This window comes from Vulpes lagopus, chromosome 12, assembly GCF_018345385.1.
Source record: "Vulpes lagopus strain Blue_001 chromosome 12, ASM1834538v1, whole genome shotgun sequence".
Taxonomy (NCBI): domain Eukaryota; kingdom Metazoa; phylum Chordata; class Mammalia; order Carnivora; family Canidae; genus Vulpes; species Vulpes lagopus.
This window is the reverse complement of record NC_054835.1, coordinates 59,434,618-59,451,932: the sequence shown is the minus strand read 5'-3', so window position 1 is coordinate 59,451,932 and position 17,315 is coordinate 59,434,618. Positions and strand designations below refer to the sequence as shown.

The 17,315-nt window shown below is 63.5% G+C and overlaps 3 protein-coding genes across 6 annotated transcripts in view; 2 read left to right on the top strand and 1 right to left on the bottom strand.

The window, feature by feature from the left end:
* SLC38A10 (solute carrier family 38 member 10) overlaps positions 1-2,759 on the top strand; it is a 39,353-nt gene extending 36,594 nt beyond the window's left edge. For both annotated transcript variants that reach the window (XM_041725865.1, XM_041725864.1), the window contains exons 15-16: positions 842-1,003; positions 1,226-2,759. In XM_041725865.1, the coding sequence (XP_041581799.1) occupies positions 842-1,003; positions 1,226-2,277 (1,214 nt within the window). In that variant the 3' untranslated portion in view covers positions 2,278-2,759. The remainder of the gene's footprint in view (positions 1-841; positions 1,004-1,225) is intronic.
* Positions 2,760-4,619: 1,860 nt separating this feature from the next.
* On the bottom strand, positions 4,620-6,672 carry NDUFAF8 (NADH:ubiquinone oxidoreductase complex assembly factor 8). 2 transcript variants are annotated; one of them, XM_041726459.1, is made up of 4 exons: positions 6,514-6,672; positions 6,286-6,396; positions 5,508-5,612; positions 4,620-4,906 (listed from the first exon to the last, which is right to left on the bottom strand). In XM_041726459.1, exons 1-4 carry the CDS (start codon positions 6,595-6,597, stop codon positions 4,877-4,879), a joined length of 330 nt encoding a protein of 109 aa, XP_041582393.1. In that variant the 5' UTR covers positions 6,598-6,672; the 3' UTR covers positions 4,620-4,876. The 2 variants fall into 2 exon arrangements, with proteins under 2 accessions (XP_041582393.1, XP_041582395.1); XM_041726461.1 differs by lacking the exon at positions 5,508-5,612.
* A 102-nt stretch (positions 6,673-6,774) lies between these two features.
* On the top strand, positions 6,775-15,327 carry TEPSIN (TEPSIN adaptor related protein complex 4 accessory protein). 2 transcript variants are annotated; one of them, XM_041726458.1, is made up of 13 exons: positions 6,775-6,966; positions 7,073-7,145; positions 7,285-7,376; positions 7,504-7,597; positions 9,308-9,375; positions 9,630-9,654; positions 9,789-9,860; positions 10,636-10,845; positions 11,792-11,969; positions 12,056-12,169; positions 12,253-12,331; positions 12,587-12,721; positions 13,676-15,327. In XM_041726458.1, the coding sequence occupies exons 1-13, from the start codon at positions 6,916-6,918 to the stop codon at positions 14,222-14,224; spliced, it is 1,740 nt and encodes a 579-aa protein (XP_041582392.1). In that variant the 5' UTR covers positions 6,775-6,915; the 3' UTR covers positions 14,225-15,327. The 2 variants fall into 2 exon arrangements, with proteins under 2 accessions (XP_041582392.1, XP_041582391.1); XM_041726457.1 differs by having other exon boundaries at positions 6,786-6,966; positions 9,576-9,654.
* The last annotated feature ends 1,988 nt before the right edge of the window (positions 15,328-17,315 follow it).

The window sequence follows — 17,315 nt, the reverse complement described above, 5'->3', positions numbered from 1 at the left end:
GTTCTTGCTGTGGGCCTCTGGTGGGGAGGCCAACCCCTGTGCTATTGTGGCAGGTCACAGGTCACCATGGGGAGGACAGGCCAGCACGTGTGTGCCCAGCACGTGGGGCCTCACTGGGATGTGTGCTCTCACCACTCCTTGTGAACTTGCCCACCCACCTGCCCTAACCGCTCATGTCACCTTCTCAGCCTCCTGCTTAAGGACACACGTGTCATAGCAGTTACACGAGCCATGGCTGCCCGGAACATAGCTGAGCCAGGGCTGAGGCATTGGTAGTGAAAGGCGGGCTCCCTCATGCACACACTGCTGGCGCCGGGTGCTCAGACTCGGGGCCTCCTCCTGGGCCCAAGTTCTGGGTTAGGGGTGTGGGGAGAGTGTGGTGGGGCCTCTGATGCACACCTGCTGCGCTGCCCCCCACCCCCTGTGCCAGCCTGCACCAGCCCCCCGGGTGGCGGTCAGGAGCAGCCTCAGGACCCCTGTATTATCTGCAGCTGGCCTTTGCCTCATCGAGGTCCCAGTCCTGGTCACTGCTGGAAAGGAAGACAGTTTGTTTCTTAGATTGTCCCCTTGGAGGAAACTCTCCGAGGGCTGCTATTCTGATTTAGAGCAGTTTGTAGCTTGTATCCTCTAGCCCAGGACCCTGCTGTAGTTCCCACTGTGGCAGACCTCCTCTCTAGCTTCTCCCAACATTTATTCCCAGCGGGCGGCAGTCTGAGCAGTGGGGCCCACGGGAGCCAGTGCAGGCGTGGGGCGTCCCAGGGTGGGCATCCCACCACCGTCTGCCCGGCACCGCGCTTGTGTGGCCGGGACAGGCTCTGACTGTGCGCCTTCCCCTCGCCAGAAGCGGGCCGGGCGGAGCTGCTGGACCACGCCGTCCTGTTGCAGGTGATCAAAGAGCAGCAGGTCCAGCAGAAGCGGCTGTTGGACCAGCAGGAGAAGCTGCTGGCGGTGATTGAGGAGCAGCACAAGGAGATCCATCAGCAGAGGCAGGACGGCGAGGACGGCAAGTCAGGGCCGGGTCGGGGAAGGCGGCTGTCACTGGATGTGTGATCGCCAGCTGGGGCTCCCGGTGGCTCCGTGTGGCTGGGTCTGTGGCCCCGGGACCTGCAGTCCTGTGGGCAGAGCTTTGATCTGTGTGTGATTGCTGCAAGTTCCCCTCTCTGGTCCCCGTGGTGGTAGCTTCTGCTTATTTCTGTGGCTAAACTGAGACTTACTTCGTTTGCAGCTGAAGTGCAGCCGGAGCCTGGGGTGGCTGTCCCCAGAGGTAAGGAGCAGGAGTCCCACGATGGGGAGACGGTGGAGCCTCACCCCCAACAGCCTTTGGAACCTGCACGTGGAGCTCCTGGGCATCCCCCCGTGCCGCCCCAGGGACACGGCCCGCGCTCAGTGGAGGAGCCCGAGGGGGCTGCAGGCAGAGCTCCAGCTGCTGCTCCGGGCGCAGCCCGCACGGAGCCCCGGGCAGCCCAGGCTGAGCCGAGGGAAGGCCGGCAGGGCGCTGTGCCCGAAGCCGCCGACGCTGGCGTGCAGGAGCGGGTGCCTGAGCCAGGCCCTGCCGAGGTGCCCAGGAGCCCAGAGAAGCTTGTTGCTGCCGAGGTCCCGGAACCGGGTCAGGACGCTCTTGGCAGAGGCTCCCACGAAAGGAGACGATCCAGAAAAGAGGTGGGAGCCACTGGTGCCAACGTTCAGGAGGCAGAGGTCTTGGGAGCAAGAGAGACTGGGGACCTTCCCGCGAAGCCCCAGCCAGTGAGCCGAGACCGGGGACCTGCAGGCCTGTCCAGCAGGTCGGGAGGAGCAGCCCCTGGGGCCCAGGCCGAGACCGGTCAGCTGGCACACCGGGCTGTTTCTGCCGGGGGCCAGGCTGGGCAGCAGGGCGGTCACCTGGAGGGCAGAAAGGAGGCCGTTGGCGGGGACCGTGTGCCTGCTCTGGGGGTAGACCCTGCCGTCCAAGAGCCTGAGCAGAGGCCGGACCCTGACCTTGGGCCCAAACCAGCCGTCCCTGGGGCTCAGAAGCCAGACCATGCCAAATCCAACCGAGACCTGAAAGTCCAGGCCGGTTCTGACCTGAGGAGGAGGCGGCGGGATGTGGCTCCTGGGGCAGGGGGGGACCCGGCCCCAAGGGACAGGGTCATCATCAGCTTTAACCCTCTGCCAGATGTGCAGGTCAATGACCTCCGCAGCGCCCTGGAGACCCAGCTGCACCAGGCCGCGGGGGGCGCGTTGCGGGTGGTCCACGGCCGCCAGGTGAAGCAGCTGGCCGGGGCCCGGGAGGAGTCCTGAGTAGCCACTAGCCGCCACGGTCCTCCTGGTCGGCAGGTCTCCTCCCCCTACCACGCGGGGACCACGTGGGTGCCGAGTCAGAGGTCCCGCGGTGGCGGGGGTCTGGACGGCCTGTGCCTTTGCCAGCCCGCATCTTAAACTTGCCGGGGTGACCGAGCTCACCAGGACTCAGATGGTGCAGCGGCCGGCCGGGGAGCGTGGCCCCGAGGTGACACGGGCTGCCGTGAGGCCCACCGCCCGCCGGACTGCCTCTTGCTCTACATAGTCGTGGTTCACGTGATGCTCCGAGTGTGTGGAGAACTGTCACGAACTCGGCCTCTGCTCAGCTGCTCGGTGGCCACGGCTCCACGTGGGAGGACATGGGGCTGGGACTGCGGCGTCTGGGTCAGCCAGCTGCCAGCGTGCGTGGCCGCCTCGGCCCTTGTCACGGTCCCTCTGTGCTCCCTGTGCTTTCCCAAACTATAAAGTTGTTTTACAAATAAGAAACATCCCAATGTTGGGTCAGTGAAGCCGGTGTCGAGAGGAGCCTGTGTGGCCACGTGCAGGGAGTCTGCTGACCAGACTGGCGGTGTGTGCAACTGGGCACGGCACGGCCCCGGAAAGACCCTGCGGGCAGCCGGGTGGCGTTTGTGGTGTCGTATTTTCAAGGAACGGGAGAGCCGGTGGGCAGGGGTGGCCGTGGCAGGCTGTCCACCTGCGTGCCGAGGGCCCAGCAGCTGTGCCCCCGCCGAGGGCCGTGTGTGCCCCAGACCCTGCCGCCAGGGCCCGCTGGCTGGAGGTGCCCAGGCCCTCGGGAAGACCACCGCGGCTCGGCAGCCCCAGCCCTGGCTTCCGGTGTCGTCCTGCCCCTGCGCCTTTGAAATCCTGTTTGTTGTGGTTCCCGTGTTCTCGGGCAGCCTGAGGACTAGACCTGAGTAGTTCCTCCTGAGGCCGGGCACCAGCGCTGGCAGGGAGCCCCTGAGGAAGGGGGTGAGTCTTGGGGTGCTTCCTTGCTTCCTGGCCTTCGCTTAATAACTATCCTAGACAAACCCCGCTCAGTGGGAAAACCCCTTCTGGAGGCTGCCCTGAGGTCGGAACTCTGTGTTCGTATGTTTTCAGGGTGGGATTCTATTCCCGGGTGTATTTACCTGGACGTCTTACCTCAACCCAAGTTTTATGTCTTCCTGGAGGTAAGGCCTTTCTCCTGCCACAGGAGGTCATTTCCTTAGAGCAGGGACCCAGTCCCTGTGCCCCCCCCCCCACCCTTGGGGTCTCCCTACCATTCATGCTCTCCCGGCCTCCCCAGCCCGAAGTCCCTCAGGGAAGAACCGGGACCTGTGGGTGAGGCTCCTTGCCAGAACCACAGGGAGCTGGCAGGGGCTGGGGGCTGTGGTCTGCTTTGTGACCACAGAAGACTGGTGTCAAGACCAGCAGGTGCAGTGAGTGGTCCAGCCAGAGCAGCAGCAAGCAGGGCCATCAGTGAGTGACCGTCCTCGTAGGAGCTGCCCCAGGCGACTGGGGTAGGATCTCGTGAGGATTCCCTTTCTAGGGCAGGGCCACCAAGCCCAGAGGGCCGGGTAGGAGTAAGGATGGAAACCTGGTGCACACAAGCCCTGAGTTCAGATGCTGCCTGAGGACGAAGGGTTCTATGTGACGATGCAGCTCCAGGAACGGCTGCATCCAGACACCAGTTCTCTTGTATTTCCCCCAATAAACACGGTCTTGAGGATGGAGTGAGTTTGGGGATGCCAGAGAACTGACAAAGGCCAAGAAACTTGGGAGTTTGGTGTGTAGCCCGAAGAGGAGGGACACACAGGACGACGCCTGTGGAACGCGTCTTGCAGGCTCCTCACAAGAAGCTGCAGAGGTCGGAGTGGAGAGCGTGAGGGGCCAGAGAAGCCCGGCGTCAGGGTGTCAGGGATGCCTGGCTCCAGCAAGCCAGGGGCTGGGTGGTGCCCAAGGGCAGGGTGACCTCCATGCCTCAGGAGGGGCTCCTGGAGCACAGTCCCCAGGCATCCAGCAGGTGGCGCTCCGGCCCTGTGCCAGGCATTCAGGGGCGGGGCCACCCCTACTTTCATTCCCAGGTCAGGGGCAGGGCAAGAAAAGCCAGGAGGGCTTGGGCTCTGACCCTGGGGGGCCTCAGAAAGGCAGGCACCCCGCACTGCCCGGGGTTCCTAAGCCCAACCCTCCCTCGAGGGCACCTCTCAGAAACCCACAGGAGGCGGCTTCCCTTCTCTGGTGTGGCTGTGCTGTTATCTTTGGCACGTCCTGTAAACTGGCAGCTACATCTGGCGGCTCCGTTAGGCTCAAATAAGGTATTTTGGGTAAGAATTCTTGAGAAAGTGAGACTCCTGAGCAGCGTGTTCCCACAGCCCCGTCCAACAGGACAGCTCTCACGTGGTCTTTATTATCGCTTCAGCATCTTACTCTAACCCAAAGCCTCACACACGAGGCAGAAAAACCCACGCGCGCTCGCCCACCACTTCCCCGACGCGCCTGCAGTCCTTCTAGCTCTAAAAGTGTCAGACGTTTTGGAGGTTTGCCCTTGGCGGCCGTCAGCACCAGGCGCCCGGCTCTGCTCCCTGGGGCAGCAAACAAGCGCAGTGCTCGCTCATCCATCCTAAAGGCCTCCCCTCAGGGTCTTTTTGGCCTAGAAAATAAAGAATTTGGTGTGAACAGGTTAAGTTAGAAGAGACCATAAAACAAGAAAACCGTCCCACCAAACGCCGTCCGGCAGCAAACATCTTCCAGAGAGCCCTGCTGCGGGCGCGGGCATGGCCACGTGGCTGGAGGCTCAGGTGCTTGGAGCTGCCGCGGGCCAAGGCCCCCAAGCCAGGCCGCCCTGGATCAGGCCCCATGCAGGGCCCCCCAACACAGCGTGCTCAGTGCTCACGAGGCGGCGGGAGCTCCTTACAGAGAACGCTGAGGTGAAGCCCCAAACACTTGCCCAGAGACAGGGCTCCCTGGCACGGAGCTGGATGGGACCCAGCACCCTCTCTGCCTCCTCGGGCAGCTCTGTGCAGGGCTGGGGACTGCAGCAGACTGGGCAAAAAGGCGCTCATCGGTGCATTTCCTCGTGGTGACACTCAAGCACCCTCGTCCTGAACGTCAGGTCCCCCAGCTCGCAGCGGGGTCATCTTCCGTGATGGAGGCATGGGAAAGAGCCCCCGAGCTTAGGGCGCCCCGTGGGAGCGTCTGTAGGCGACCACGGCAAAGGAGCATACAGGTGCCTGGAACAGGTGGGCCCTCACCACAAAAGGTGCCACGGAGAGACCTGTGTGTAGGGAACGTGTTTGGTCCTTCCACGGAGCTTCTTCCAAGCCGCAGCCCCAGAGCGGAGAGTCCCCCGGGGAAGACTGCAGAACCGGGGAGGAAGCGCAGGGGACAGGTGTGCCCGGCTGCAGGCCCACGTCCTATGCGAGGCTGGCGACGGGGAGGGGGGGGACTGGCTGGCGGCAGGGGGGCGGGGGGGGACTGGCTGGCGGCAGGACCAGGCCCGAGCGACCCGGGGAGGGAGCCTCGCACTGTCCTCTCCCGGACAAGCGGCCAAGGCACAGCTGCCCGCGCGGGATGATCCCGGGACGTCGGGGGACGGACGGCCTGAGGTCCCGGAGGCCGCCGAGCTCAACCGCCCCGTCCGCGTCGGGTTCTCTGCACCAGCAGCTCCGGGGCACAGGGGGTCGCGGGCATCCCGGCCCAGCCCAGGGCCCCCTCCTCGGGCGCCGGGTTCCTGGAGCGCGGCCAACCCCGTGGCTCCCCGCGACCCGTGACTCCGCTTTGGGGCAGGGCAGGCGGCCACAGACCTCCGCAGGCTGCGCGTCGGCAGCAGAAGGGCCGTGACGCGGCGCGGCTGAGTCCCGGCCCCGGAGCAGCAGCCCCGCGGGGGCCAGACGGCCGGCGAGCGCCGCTCGGGGCTGCCCTTCCCGGGAGCGGCCTCCTGCTTGCCCTTCGCCCGGGGGGGCGTCGGGGGTCGGGCGGCGCCCGGGCCCCGCCCCCCCGCCCCAGTGTCCCCCGGGGGCGCCCACCTACCGCGGCGGCGAAGCAGCGCCGCAGAGCCTCGAACTCCGGCGCACAGAGGTCCTTCGCCAGGCGGCCGCCCGGGGCCGTGGACGCCTGCACGCACCTGCCGTAGGCCGCGGCCTGGAGGGCGGGCGGGACGCGCCGGGATCGCGACGGCCTCCGCGCCCGCCGGCCACCGCCCCGCCCGTGCGGGCCCCGCCTGTCCCGAGGGCCCAGCCCCGCCCGGCGGCTCCTCACCTCGGCCCCGCAGGCCGCTAGGCGCCCGGGGAAGGCGCGGAGGCGGCCCCGCACGCGCCCCCACACCGCTCCGTTCCCGGACATGAGCGGCTCCTCCCAGCACCCGTGGGCGCCGCCATCTTGCGCCCGCCCTCTTCCGGCGCCCAGCGTTCCGTGCGCCCCCTGATTGGCCGGGCCTCAGCCCCGCCCCACCGCTAGCCCCGCCCCTCTTCCGGAACGGCGACCCGGCTCCGGGAGCACTGCAAGTGGCTGGCGCGTTTGTCTGTCTTTGACCCGGGACTTCGGATTGGTTCAGGCTCACGTGGTGTGCCCGCCCCGCACGAGCGATTGGCCAGCTGGGCCCGGCGCGCGCGGGGATTGGAGGGGGGCCGCGACGGCGGGCGGGGCCGGAAGGTGCCCGGCATGATGGCGGCCACGCCGGCGCTGCGGGACCGGCTGAGCTTCCTGCACCGGGTGAGTGCGGGCGGCCGCTCAGCCCGCGCCGGGCGTCTTGCCGTCGCCCTCGGCCCCCTCCCCGCGGCGCTCACGCCTCGCGGGCCGGGCCCTGTTTCCTCTCCAGCTCCCGCTCCTCCTGAAGGGAACGTCGGATGACGACGCCCCGTGTCCGGGTTACCTGTTCGAGGAGATCGCCCGTATCCTTCGTGCCGGCCGCTCGCCCTCGGGCGGGGCGGGGCGGGGCCCGGGGCGGGGCGGGGGGCGGGGCCCGGGGCGGGGCCCGGGGCGGGGGCGCGGCCGACCGCGCTCAGCCCTTCCCTAACCACGGCCGCGCAGGCATCTCCCACGAGTCCCCGGGCAGCAGCCAGTGCCTCCTCGAGTACCTTCTGACCCGGCTGCACAGCGGCTCCGGCCGCGTGAAGCTCAAGGTGAGTCCCCGCGCGGCCCCGCGGCCCCTCCTCGCGGCAGGGCAGGCCCAGCTCCCACGGGCGGGCGGCGGGGTGCGGCGGGGCGCGGCGGGGTGCGAGCCGGCCGCCCCACCTGCCCGCCCCGCAGGTGCTGAAGATCCTGCTCCACCTGTGTGGCCACGGCTCCTCGTCTTCCGTGCTCATCCTCAAGCGCAACCCCGCCTTCATCCAGGAGGCCGCAGGTACCCGACCCCCAGGGGCACCCCCACCGCAGGACCCCTCCCGGCAGCTCCCGCCTGCGCCCCAGCCCTGCTGCGTCTGGCCCGTCACTTTCTGCCGGTGTGTCCTGCCCGGCCTGGGCGGCCCAGGCCCCTCCTGCCTGTTCTAGCACCGGACCTGCCAAAGATGCTCCGTGTCCTCAGGGTGTCCTCAGGGCCCGAGCCAGGGAGCGCCGTGAGCTTGCACGAGGGGGGCCTGGCCTGTCACCGTCTAGGCCACAGATGGGGCTGCAGGGGAGTCGCCTGTCTCACCCCACCCACACCGGGGGCTGTCCTGTTTCTCTTTAACTAGAACTTGGGGGACGTGCCCCGAGACCTTCCCTCAGGTGAGGCAGGAGTCCCAGCTGCAGCATCTACAGGCCCCACCGCGCAGGGAGTCTTGGAAGGGGCCACGTTCAGGCAGGAACCGTGCACACCCAGCTGGGCCCGTGAGAGCCCCGGGGAGGCACCTGGTGCACACGGAGGACCCCCATCGTTAGGCAGCACCTCCCCACCCCAAAGCCACCATCAGCCCTTCACAGACGGGCTGGGCAAGTCTGAGCACTCGGCGCCCCGGAGAGCATCCTGCCCCCAGACTTGGCCGTTGCCCCCGGTGTCCACCGGGGCTCGTGCTCGTCACCAGAGCCCCCCAAAACTCCTGTGCAAAAACAGCAGGCCTGCTTTGCTTACTTTCGCCGGCCGGGGCGTGTCTGTGCTGCCAACTTGCACACAAGCCGTCCCCCAGTCCTGCGCCCCAGGAACACGTGGCCGCAGCCTCCGTCTGCCATGCTCCAAGCCCAGGGGACAGTGCCAGGCTGTGGGGAGGTGGCCCCAGGGCAGGAGTCCCATGGGAATGAGGGGGTGCCATCCCCACTCACTGGAGGTTCGGCTCCCGGCTGCGGGTCCTGGGCCACCAGCGACAGTGGAGACGGCACAGTGCCATGGGGCTGGGAAGAGAGGTGCGTCTGTGATGGATGAGACAGAGCCTGGGGTGGGCTCGTTCTTTCTGGAGAATCTCACTTGCTGTGACCCTGAGCGCAGACCTTCGAGAGGTGGAGCTTGTGGGTCATGATAAAGAGCAGGCTTTTGTCGCCCGGCCCCCCGGGACCTCTGTGGGGCTTTGGATTGGACGAGATCCTCTGTGTGTCCTCTCGGCGGAAGGGGGTGCGGAGGTAGTAAGGCTGCCCCTGCAGGAACTCAGAGAGATGGTGGGGTCAGGGAGGGGGGCACCCTTGTCGTGCTCTGCAGGTCGACACGCAGGCCTGGCGTGAGCGTGGGAGCCGGGGCCTGCAGGGGTGCGGCCTCCATGGGCCAGGACGGGGGTGCAGCTCTAGAAGCAGCCTGGGGCAGGGCGTCCCGGATGAGGGGCTCTGGGTGCTCTCCAGGCTTTGTCCACGGGGCAGAGCATTTTGGGGGGTGGTAGCTTCCGCGGGCTGATGGCTGCTGTAAGGACTTTGACCCAGAAGTGCCGTCGTGTGGGGGATTAGAGGTCCAACTTGTGCTTTATGGAGCTCACCCTGACCCTGGGGCTGCCAGGGCCACCTGTCGGGGGATCAGAGTTGTAGGGGCCCCTGTGGGGGCCTGGCCACGGCCGGGATGGGCTGCAGCTCACCCCCCAGGGAATGCGAGTATTGGAGGGTCACCTCGGCGGTCAGCAGCGCCCGCTCAGCGCTGGTTCTCTGGCTCTGCCCGCAGCGTTCTCAGGGCCCCCGGATCCTCTCCACGGGAACAGCTTGTACCAGAAGGTGCGGGCGGCCGCCCAGGTGAGTCGGGACTCAGGTCGGTTCTAGGGCAGTACTGGGCCTTTGTTCTCCCACCGCCTGGGACCCTGCCTCTGTTCCTGCTGTGGGACCAGCCCCCCCCTCCCCCCGCCCAGCCTGGCCTCTGAGAACCCTGGGGATGGGGAGAAGGGTGGGGGGTGGCAGCCCGGCTGCACATGCTGAGCACCCTCCTCCTCGTCTAGGACTTGGGGAGTGCACTATTTTCTGACAGCCTGTCCCCTCCGCCTCCCTCCCAGGCTCCCAGGGGCCTGCTTCCAGCAGGTAGGCCGCCGTGTCCATCCCTGCCGCTGGGTGTTCCCTCGGGAGGGCCTGGGGTCCCTTCTCCCCACCTGCTGTCCTCGGCCGGCGTCCCACTCTGCGCAGGGCTGAGGATGAGCAGCCACACTTGCCTGCAGGCATGGGCTCGCAGTCCAGACCCCAGGGCACCCTCCAGGGCTTCGGCTACAGCAAGGAGCGGGGCCACACGGGTGAGTGCTGCGTGGGCTCCCAGAGCCGTGGGGGTGAGGGCCTGGCAGCTCGGGCCTGCCAAGCCCTGGAGGGTGGTGTGGCCGGGCTGGCGTACCCTGCCCACTCGACCTTCTCTGCCGGGGCCTGTGGGACGAGGCCGGGCGGGTCTGCTTAGCCAGCAGGGGAGAAGCCAGGCTGGGCCTTATTTGCACACACGGCTCCTTCCAGGGCCTGAGGGCGGAGGGCGCTGGCCTGGCTGCTACAGGTGACTTGGCAGGTGCGGTGCTGAGCTGGCTCTGCGTGCCCGGCCTGCCTCGGGGGCCTGCTGCTACTTGTTCTGGTCACGGCTCTGACCCCCCGGCCCTCAGGGAGCACTAATTCCTAAAGCGGGTCTGGCTTGGAGGCTTGGCCTGTCCTGAGGTGGGGTGATGGTGCTCGGTCCTCGTAGGGCACGTGGGTGGGGAAGGGCACGAACCACACCTGGATCGCGAGTGCTGCGACGAGCACCTGAGGACGTTCCCTGCTGCCACGTGGGGCCGAGGGGAGCCCTGGGCCTGGCTCTGCCGTAAGCTGTGGGGCACCCAGGCTCCATCAGCCCCGGGAGCATCCTGGAACAGAATCCACCGGGGAAGCTTCTGGAAGAACTCTGGTCCCCCACGTGGCCTCTGCTCTGTAACTACAGTTCAGATCTCGATCTTTCAAGGCCAGAGCAGAAGCAGTGCCTCCTTCTGGGAGACACGAGAGAGCGCGGGGGACGCGACCAAAGTGGGCCATCTCCCTCTCCCTGTGGTGCAGGCTCTGCGGGCGAAGCCTTCCTCTCCACCATCCAGAAGGCTGCGGAGGTGGTGGCCAACGCTGTGCGCCCCGGGCCCGAGAGCCCCAGCACCCAGAGGCCCCTCCCGCGGGGCGATGCCTACCAGCCCGCCGTGACGCCTTCAGCCAGCCACGGTGGCTCAGCTGCTGGAAAGCCGCTCTCCAGGGGCTTCTTGGGTGCCCGAGGAAGCGGTGAGAGCCTTCTGGGGGGTCTGGCTTCCCCCTGCCAGGGTCTGGGTGAGCAGAGGAGGCTGCGGGGACCGAGGGACAGGACTCCCTTAGTGTCAGCGGCCACAGGGTGTGGCTTGGGGAGGGAGCTGACTAGAGACTGGGGAAAGCGGTGCACCCTGGGTGGGGTCAGGGAGCCCTGCTGTCCTGTCCTGCCCGGCCCCAGAGGCGGCGGCATGCTCTGCGATGCTCCCGTGGCCAGAGCCCTCCACCAGCGTGGTGCACGTTCACCGTGGTCCGTGCTGGTTTCCTTCTCGCACAAAGCTTGTGCGTGGCGCACAGATGCTACCCTGCCAGCGTCTCACCAGTTGCTTGGAGTTGGAGCTCGAGTGTTACGGCCCCAAAGCAGGCAGGGCTTCCGGAGGGTCCCCCCTGTTCAGATACGGACCCAGGACCCCAGCTCAGCTTCTGCTGGTTCAGCTGGGGCCACAGTGACGCCAGGGCCAGCCTCCACAGCACACGCGTCCTAGCAGGGGCAGTAGGCAGCGCAGGTGCAACACAGAGCACGGTGCGGGCGAGACAGGACGGCGGGACAGGCGTCGGGGTGATCTGCACCTCCGCCTTTGGCAGAAGCTTCTGGGAGCTTGGCTGACTTGCGGGAAGAACATGAGGACTCACTGAGGATTGAGTCCTGCCCTGTCGGGCACTGTCTCTGCTGCCCAGGCCGGGTGGCCCTGAACCTCCTGCCACAGACCGCCTCCCACCTGGCCTTTGGTGCCTGGCACTGCTGTGTGTTCATGAGCTGGCCCTGGGGCAGGCGTGTCCCATATCACCTCATACCAGGCATTTTTCTGGAGCTCAGGACCTTCCTGAGCTGGTCCAGGTGCCACAGGAAGGAGCGCATGAGGCGAGTCAGAACCCCCACCCCCACCCCCCGCTCCACTCTGACTCCCAGTTCCATCCCTCACAGTCCTGAGACCACAGCCGGGGCAGGCTGGAGGGGGCTGGGACGAGCCGGACAGCAGCTCCAGCTCCCAGAATTCCTCCCAGGAGAGCGGTGACCGGAGCAAGGCCTTGGACTCTGGCAGTCGGTCGGGCAGTGACAGCCCCTCTGCGGCCAGCCAGGCGCCCAGCGACCTGGCGGAGCGGTGAGTTAGCCCCCTGGGTGCCCTCCCTGGGTGGAGGCATGACCCGCGGGGTCTTTCTCCGACCCTGACCACTGTGCCCCCCACAGGGTTGAAGCTGTGAGCCTGAGTGACTGCCAGCAGGAGCAGAACCTGGTGCAGACCGTGACGTGTGGGCCACATGCCTTTCTGAGCCGAGAGGAGGCACAGCGCTTCATCAAAGAGTGGGTCCCCTGCCCGCTCCCCGCCCTCCCTGCCCCCCGCCCCGGCCCCTTGCCCCCCATCTCCTGGTTGCCCCTTCCTGCAGGTGTGGATTGCTCAACTGTGAGGCTGTGCTGGAGCTGCTGACACGCCACCTGGACGGGCCCAGCGAGTGTGCGCAGATGGTGAGGCCCTGCCTGTGAGTGGGGGGTGGCCGCGGGTATGGCGAAGTGGGCAGGGGGAACTGGGGACCTCTTCATGTGGGGAGAGGGGGCTCCGCCCTGGGAGACGGGCAGCAGGGGGAGTAAGCACAGGATTCCAGGGGGCCTGCACTGGGCTTCCCCAGCATGGGGCTGTAGTTGGGCCAAGAGGAGGAAGGGAGCTGGTCAGATGGGTCTCCATCCTGGGGGGGCCCTGCTGACCTCCTGTCTCCCTGGCAGAGAGCCCTGGGCGCCATCGCATCCCTGGGGCGCACCGACCTGCTCTCCCAGGAGCACATCTTGCTCCTCACCCGGCCGCGGCTGCAGGAGCTCAGTGCAGGCAGCCCTGGACCTGTGACCAACAAGGCCACCAAGGTGAGCAGTGGGGCCCAGAGGAGCAGGTGACGGGGTGCCTCAGCAGTTTCACACCTGTTGGGGCCATCCTTCCCCCGACGCACCTGTACATGCCCGCTCCTGGCTGTGTGGGACAGGTCGTGCCCTTAGGACAGCTGTGGTCCCTGGTTCGTGGCACCTTTTCCAATTCCTGAACTTCCCAGTTCAGCTGCCTTACTGCTCAGCAGCTCTGCTCTGCAGGCAGCTCCCCACTGCACACACAGACACACACCCCTTGGCTCAGCTCACGGGCAGCCTTCTGCGGGAAGCCCTCCGTGCTTGCTCAGATGGATTTACCCTCCTGTCGTCCACTCTGGGTCGCGGTTCACGTATGTGCCGGGCGCTTCGATCCCTCCCCGGCCCCTAGGGGGCGGAAATGGTCTCATTCACCTGGAGTCCCTCTAACGTGCCTGAATTGTGTGCAGGCCTCCTGACTCTCATCGGGCAGGGAGCCTCTGGGCAGCCCCCCTGCAGCTGGGCCCCCACACCTCCTGCCTAGTGGCATCCTGGGCATCTCTGTTCTCCTGTGGCCACAGAAAACTCAGATCCTTAGCTGCTTGTCTTTAAATTGTCCTTCGTCGAAGAATCAGTGACCTGGTCATAGTGGCGTTTGTGGGGATGAGAGAGCAGGAGGAAGCCCTGTGCACAGCAGTGGGGAAGGAGCAGAGGGTTTAGGGCACGTTCCTTCCTTCAGCGTCTGGGTTGGCGCTGGCATGGTGCCCGACAAGGGACACCCTCCCTCTGAGCCGGCTCGTCACGCAGCCAGGCTTGCTGACAGGTGCGGCCGTGCATGCGCAGAGGGTTTGGCCGGTGTTGAAGGAGGTCGGGGGAGGACAGGAGGAGGAGGTCTGGGTGGGCGGCCGTGCTGGGGAGGGGTGTCTCTGTGCCCCCGGGGCACACGAACCCTCAGCCACCCCCCTTTCCTTCTGCGTCCAGATCCTGAGGCACTTTGAAGCTTCCTGCCGACAACGGCCCCCTGCCCGCAGGCCGCCCGCTGCACCCAGCCCCGCTGCTGCCCGCGTGGGCCCGTCAGACCTGCTCACCGACACTGTGCCTTTTGCCGGGAACCAAGCCTTCCTGCAGCCTCTGAGTTCCACTCTCTTCTCGCCCGAGGGCTCTGCGCTACCCCCTCCCCCGGACAGCTGCCCCCCGTCAGTCCCTGGGGATGCCAGGGAGGCTGAGACCAGGCTGGCGGGTTCTAGAGAGCGGGGGGCTGGATCTGAGTGGAGCCCATTGGGCGCGGGCCCCCAAAAAGGAGCACCGGAGTCTAGCCCGGGGCCCAGCTGCTGCCTGCAGAGCCCAGTGCCCAGTGGCAGCTGTAGCTCCCTGTTCGCTGGAATGGAGCTGGTGGCTTGTCCCCGCCTGGTAGGGGCCGGGACTACCACAGAAAAGGCGCCCCAAGCCCCGTGGACGTTGTCACAGAAGGCAGCAGCGAGAGAGCCTCCTGGCCTGGAGCCGTCAGCTTTCCCATTTCTAAACTCATGACCTTGCCACCCTGGGCCACACGTGGAGTCCTCGTGGCCCCCGGCCTGGAGCTCCCAGGACCCCTGACTTTGTGTTGTCCCATCTGACCTGGCCCCCACGGCCCACCAAGCAGTGGTTCCCCTTGGATCTGTGGCCGGCCCTGCTCTCTGGCATCTTCCCCTTGCTTGCGGAGGACGAGGCGCAGGCCACTCAGCACAGCAGATAGGATGGAGCCAGGTGGCATGGTGCGAGGGAGTCCTCGGGTCGGCTCCCAATCCAGACAGGTTTCCCACTCCCCCGCTGGGGAAGATGAACCCCCTCACAGGGCGGGCCCTCTGGCGTGGGGGTCAGAGTAGCACAGGGGCACTGCAAGGAGAGCAGGCCGGTGGGGGGAGAGCAGGTCCCACGCGGACCCTGTGGGTTTCTAGGCAGAACCAGGAGCTGAGCTGCTTGTTCAGGTCGGCCGCTGGGAGACCTGGACTGCTGGGCCTCCTGTGCAGCCCCTGGCCAGTCGTCCTGTCTGCAGACACTGTCAGGCCCGTTTCCCTGCAGCCAGAGGGGTCAGAACGGGGTAGAGGGCGCAGCGTGACGCTGGGTGGGGCAGGACGGGAGGTCTGGCTCTTCACTCAGAGCTCAGGGTCCTTGTGGGTACCCAGCTCCTCCGTGGAGGGACACGTCAGGAGGAGACGGAGCCCCGGCTGTGGCCCTTGCCAAGCTGCTACTGTTTCCAGTGACCACCCTGAGAGGAGGGCGTGAGGCTGCCTCAGTTTCTCTGTGTCTCTTATCAGAGGCTAGCTGTTGGAACTTGAATTCCTGTAGCAGCAGGCAGGCTCATGGCAGGGCCTGGCAGTGGAGACCTCAAGGGTGCCCTGGAGGCCTGTGCCTGCCTCGCAGCAACCAGGCTTTACATGGATTGGGAACCACGACTTGGGTCTTTATTTTCAGTTCAGATCGCTGCTCTGAGGCGGGATGGGGCTGTCTACAGGGGCAGGTCACTGTGGCCGTGGTCCGCGCTGTGGCTGCTTCCTGCAGACTTCGGGCTGGCCTCCTGAAGGATGCTGCTGCTGCAGGGCTCACACCTCCTGCACGTTCTAAGTAAACACTAGTGTTCACACAGACCTGCACTGGTGCCTTTTTGTGTGTGTGTGTGTTTCAGTGAAAACAGCATTAACAAGGGGCACACTTGAGGCCTCCTGATGGTAAATGTCGGGGAGAACTCCCTGCTGGAGCCAGCTGGTCCCTTAATGTTAACTGTGAGGTTTTAACCATGAAACAGTTTCTCAAGCAGGTGCAGGGCTCTTCAGGTCATCTCATCCCACGTGAGCATCGGGAATCTGTCTTCCAAGGAGCCGGTCCATTCCACAGAAGCTGTGTGTCTGTAGGGTCTGTAATGGTGCTCCATCCTTCATTTCTTAGGTTGATGACTTTTTCCACTTGTTCTTGATTAGTCTGTTTAGAAGTTTGTTAATTTTTTTTTTCAAAGATCTAAGCCTTTGGTTTTATTTTTCTACTGCTTTTATGTTTTGTATTTCATTGCTATCTGCTCTTTATTTTTCTACTGTTTTGAATTCATTTTTCCTTTTTTTTTTTTTTTTTTCTAGTTTCTTAAAAGTAGAAGCTTAGATTAGTGGTTTGGGACCTTTATTATTTTTCTAACAAAATCTTAATGCTGTGTTTTTCTCCAGATTGCATCCCATGAACTATGATAGTTTTATTTTTTTTTTTTAAGATTTTATTTATTTTAGACAGAGTGAGGAGAAGCAGATGGAGAGGGACAAGATTCTGTGCTCAGTCTCACGACCCTGAGATCACGACCTGAGCCAAAATCAAGAGTCAGACAATAAACCTACTGAGCCATCCTGGTGCCCCTTTTATAGTTTTATTTTCTAATTACCCTTGGGACGTCCTTTTATCTGATGGATTGTTAAAGGTGTGTTTTTCTGTTATTACTATTTTAATCCTGATACAGTAAGAGCATGTTTTCTATAACTTCAGTTGTATTCTCCAAGATTTGAAACTTTTGTTGAAGTTTGTTTTATGGCCCAGAATCTTGGGGAATGTCCCATGTGCACATGGTCTAGACAACTAGACCAATCTCCTTGATGAACATAAGTTTTGTTTTTTTTAATTCTCAAAAAAATATTACCAAATTACCAAAATGAATCCAATCCAATATTAAAAGGTTAACATGTGGGACACCTGGGTGGCTCCAGTTGAGCGTCTGCCTTCAGCTCGGAGCATGGTCCCAGGTCTGGGGATCAAGGCAGCCTGCTTCTCCCTCTGTGTCTCTGCCTCTCTCTATCTCTCATGAATAAATTTAAAAAAAAAAAATTTTTTTAAAGGTTCATATGTCACAAGAATTGGAGTTTATCCCCAGGATATAAGGCTGGTTCAACATCTGAACATCAATCAGCATAATTCACCAAATTAGCACATTTACAAAGAAAAATCACATTTTTAAAAAAAGATTTATTTATTTATTCATGATAGACATAGAGAGGCAGAGAGAGAAGCAGGCTCCATGCCGGGATCCCAATGCGGGACTCAATCCCGGGTCTCCAGGATTGCACCCAGGGCCAAAGACAGGCACCAAACCACTGAGCCACCCATGGATCCCTGAAAAATCACATTTTATGCAGAAAATGTGGGAGACATGAAATTTAACATTTCATTCATGAAAAAAAACTTCACATATGAGAAATAGGACCGTTTGTTTGACCTGGTCCCAGAGCTGACATCATAATGGTGTAGGACTGATTGGGAACAAGGCAGTCCTATCCATTCTAACCACTTCTGTTTGGCATTGTACTGGAAGCACTGGCCAGTTCAGTAAAGCAGGAGGAAAGGGGGACAAGTATGTCAGAAGGGGAACTTATTCACAAACATTACTGTCTATGTAGAAACCCCCAAAGAATCTACAAAAATTCCTAAAACTGATGAGTGAGGTTAGGAAGGGTGCAGGCTGCAGGGTAAACTATACTGCCAAATATTTTTGCATACTAGCAATAACACGGTGTGCAGAAAAGCACAGGAGACTGACAAGAAGGCAATGAAGGCCTGAATACACAGGCATACCATGCTCATGGAATGGAAAACTTTCCCCAAATTCATC

Excerpts from the sequence above, each read along its gene's own strand:
- NDUFAF8 (XM_041726459.1), bottom strand. The coding sequence starts at position 6,597 with ATGTCCGGGAACGGAGCGGTGTGGGGGCGCGTGCGGGGCCGCCTCCGC. Across the intron at positions 6,397-6,513 it reads TAGCGGCCTGCGGGGCCGAG|GCCGCGGCCTACGGCAGGTG; the intron begins GTGAGGAGCCGC and ends CCCGCCCTCCAG. Across the intron at positions 4,907-5,507 it reads TCTCCGTGGCACCTTTTGTG|GCCAAAAAGACCCTGAGGGG; the intron begins GTGAGGGCCCAC and ends TTTATTTTCTAG.
- TEPSIN (XM_041726457.1), top strand. The coding sequence starts at position 6,916 with ATGATGGCGGCCACGCCGGCGCTGCGGGACCGGCTGAGCTTCCTGCAC. Across the intron at positions 6,967-7,072 it reads GGCTGAGCTTCCTGCACCGG|CTCCCGCTCCTCCTGAAGGG; the intron begins GTGAGTGCGGGC and ends TTTCCTCTCCAG. Across the intron at positions 7,146-7,284 it reads CCTGTTCGAGGAGATCGCCC|GCATCTCCCACGAGTCCCCG; the intron begins GTATCCTTCGTG and ends ACGGCCGCGCAG.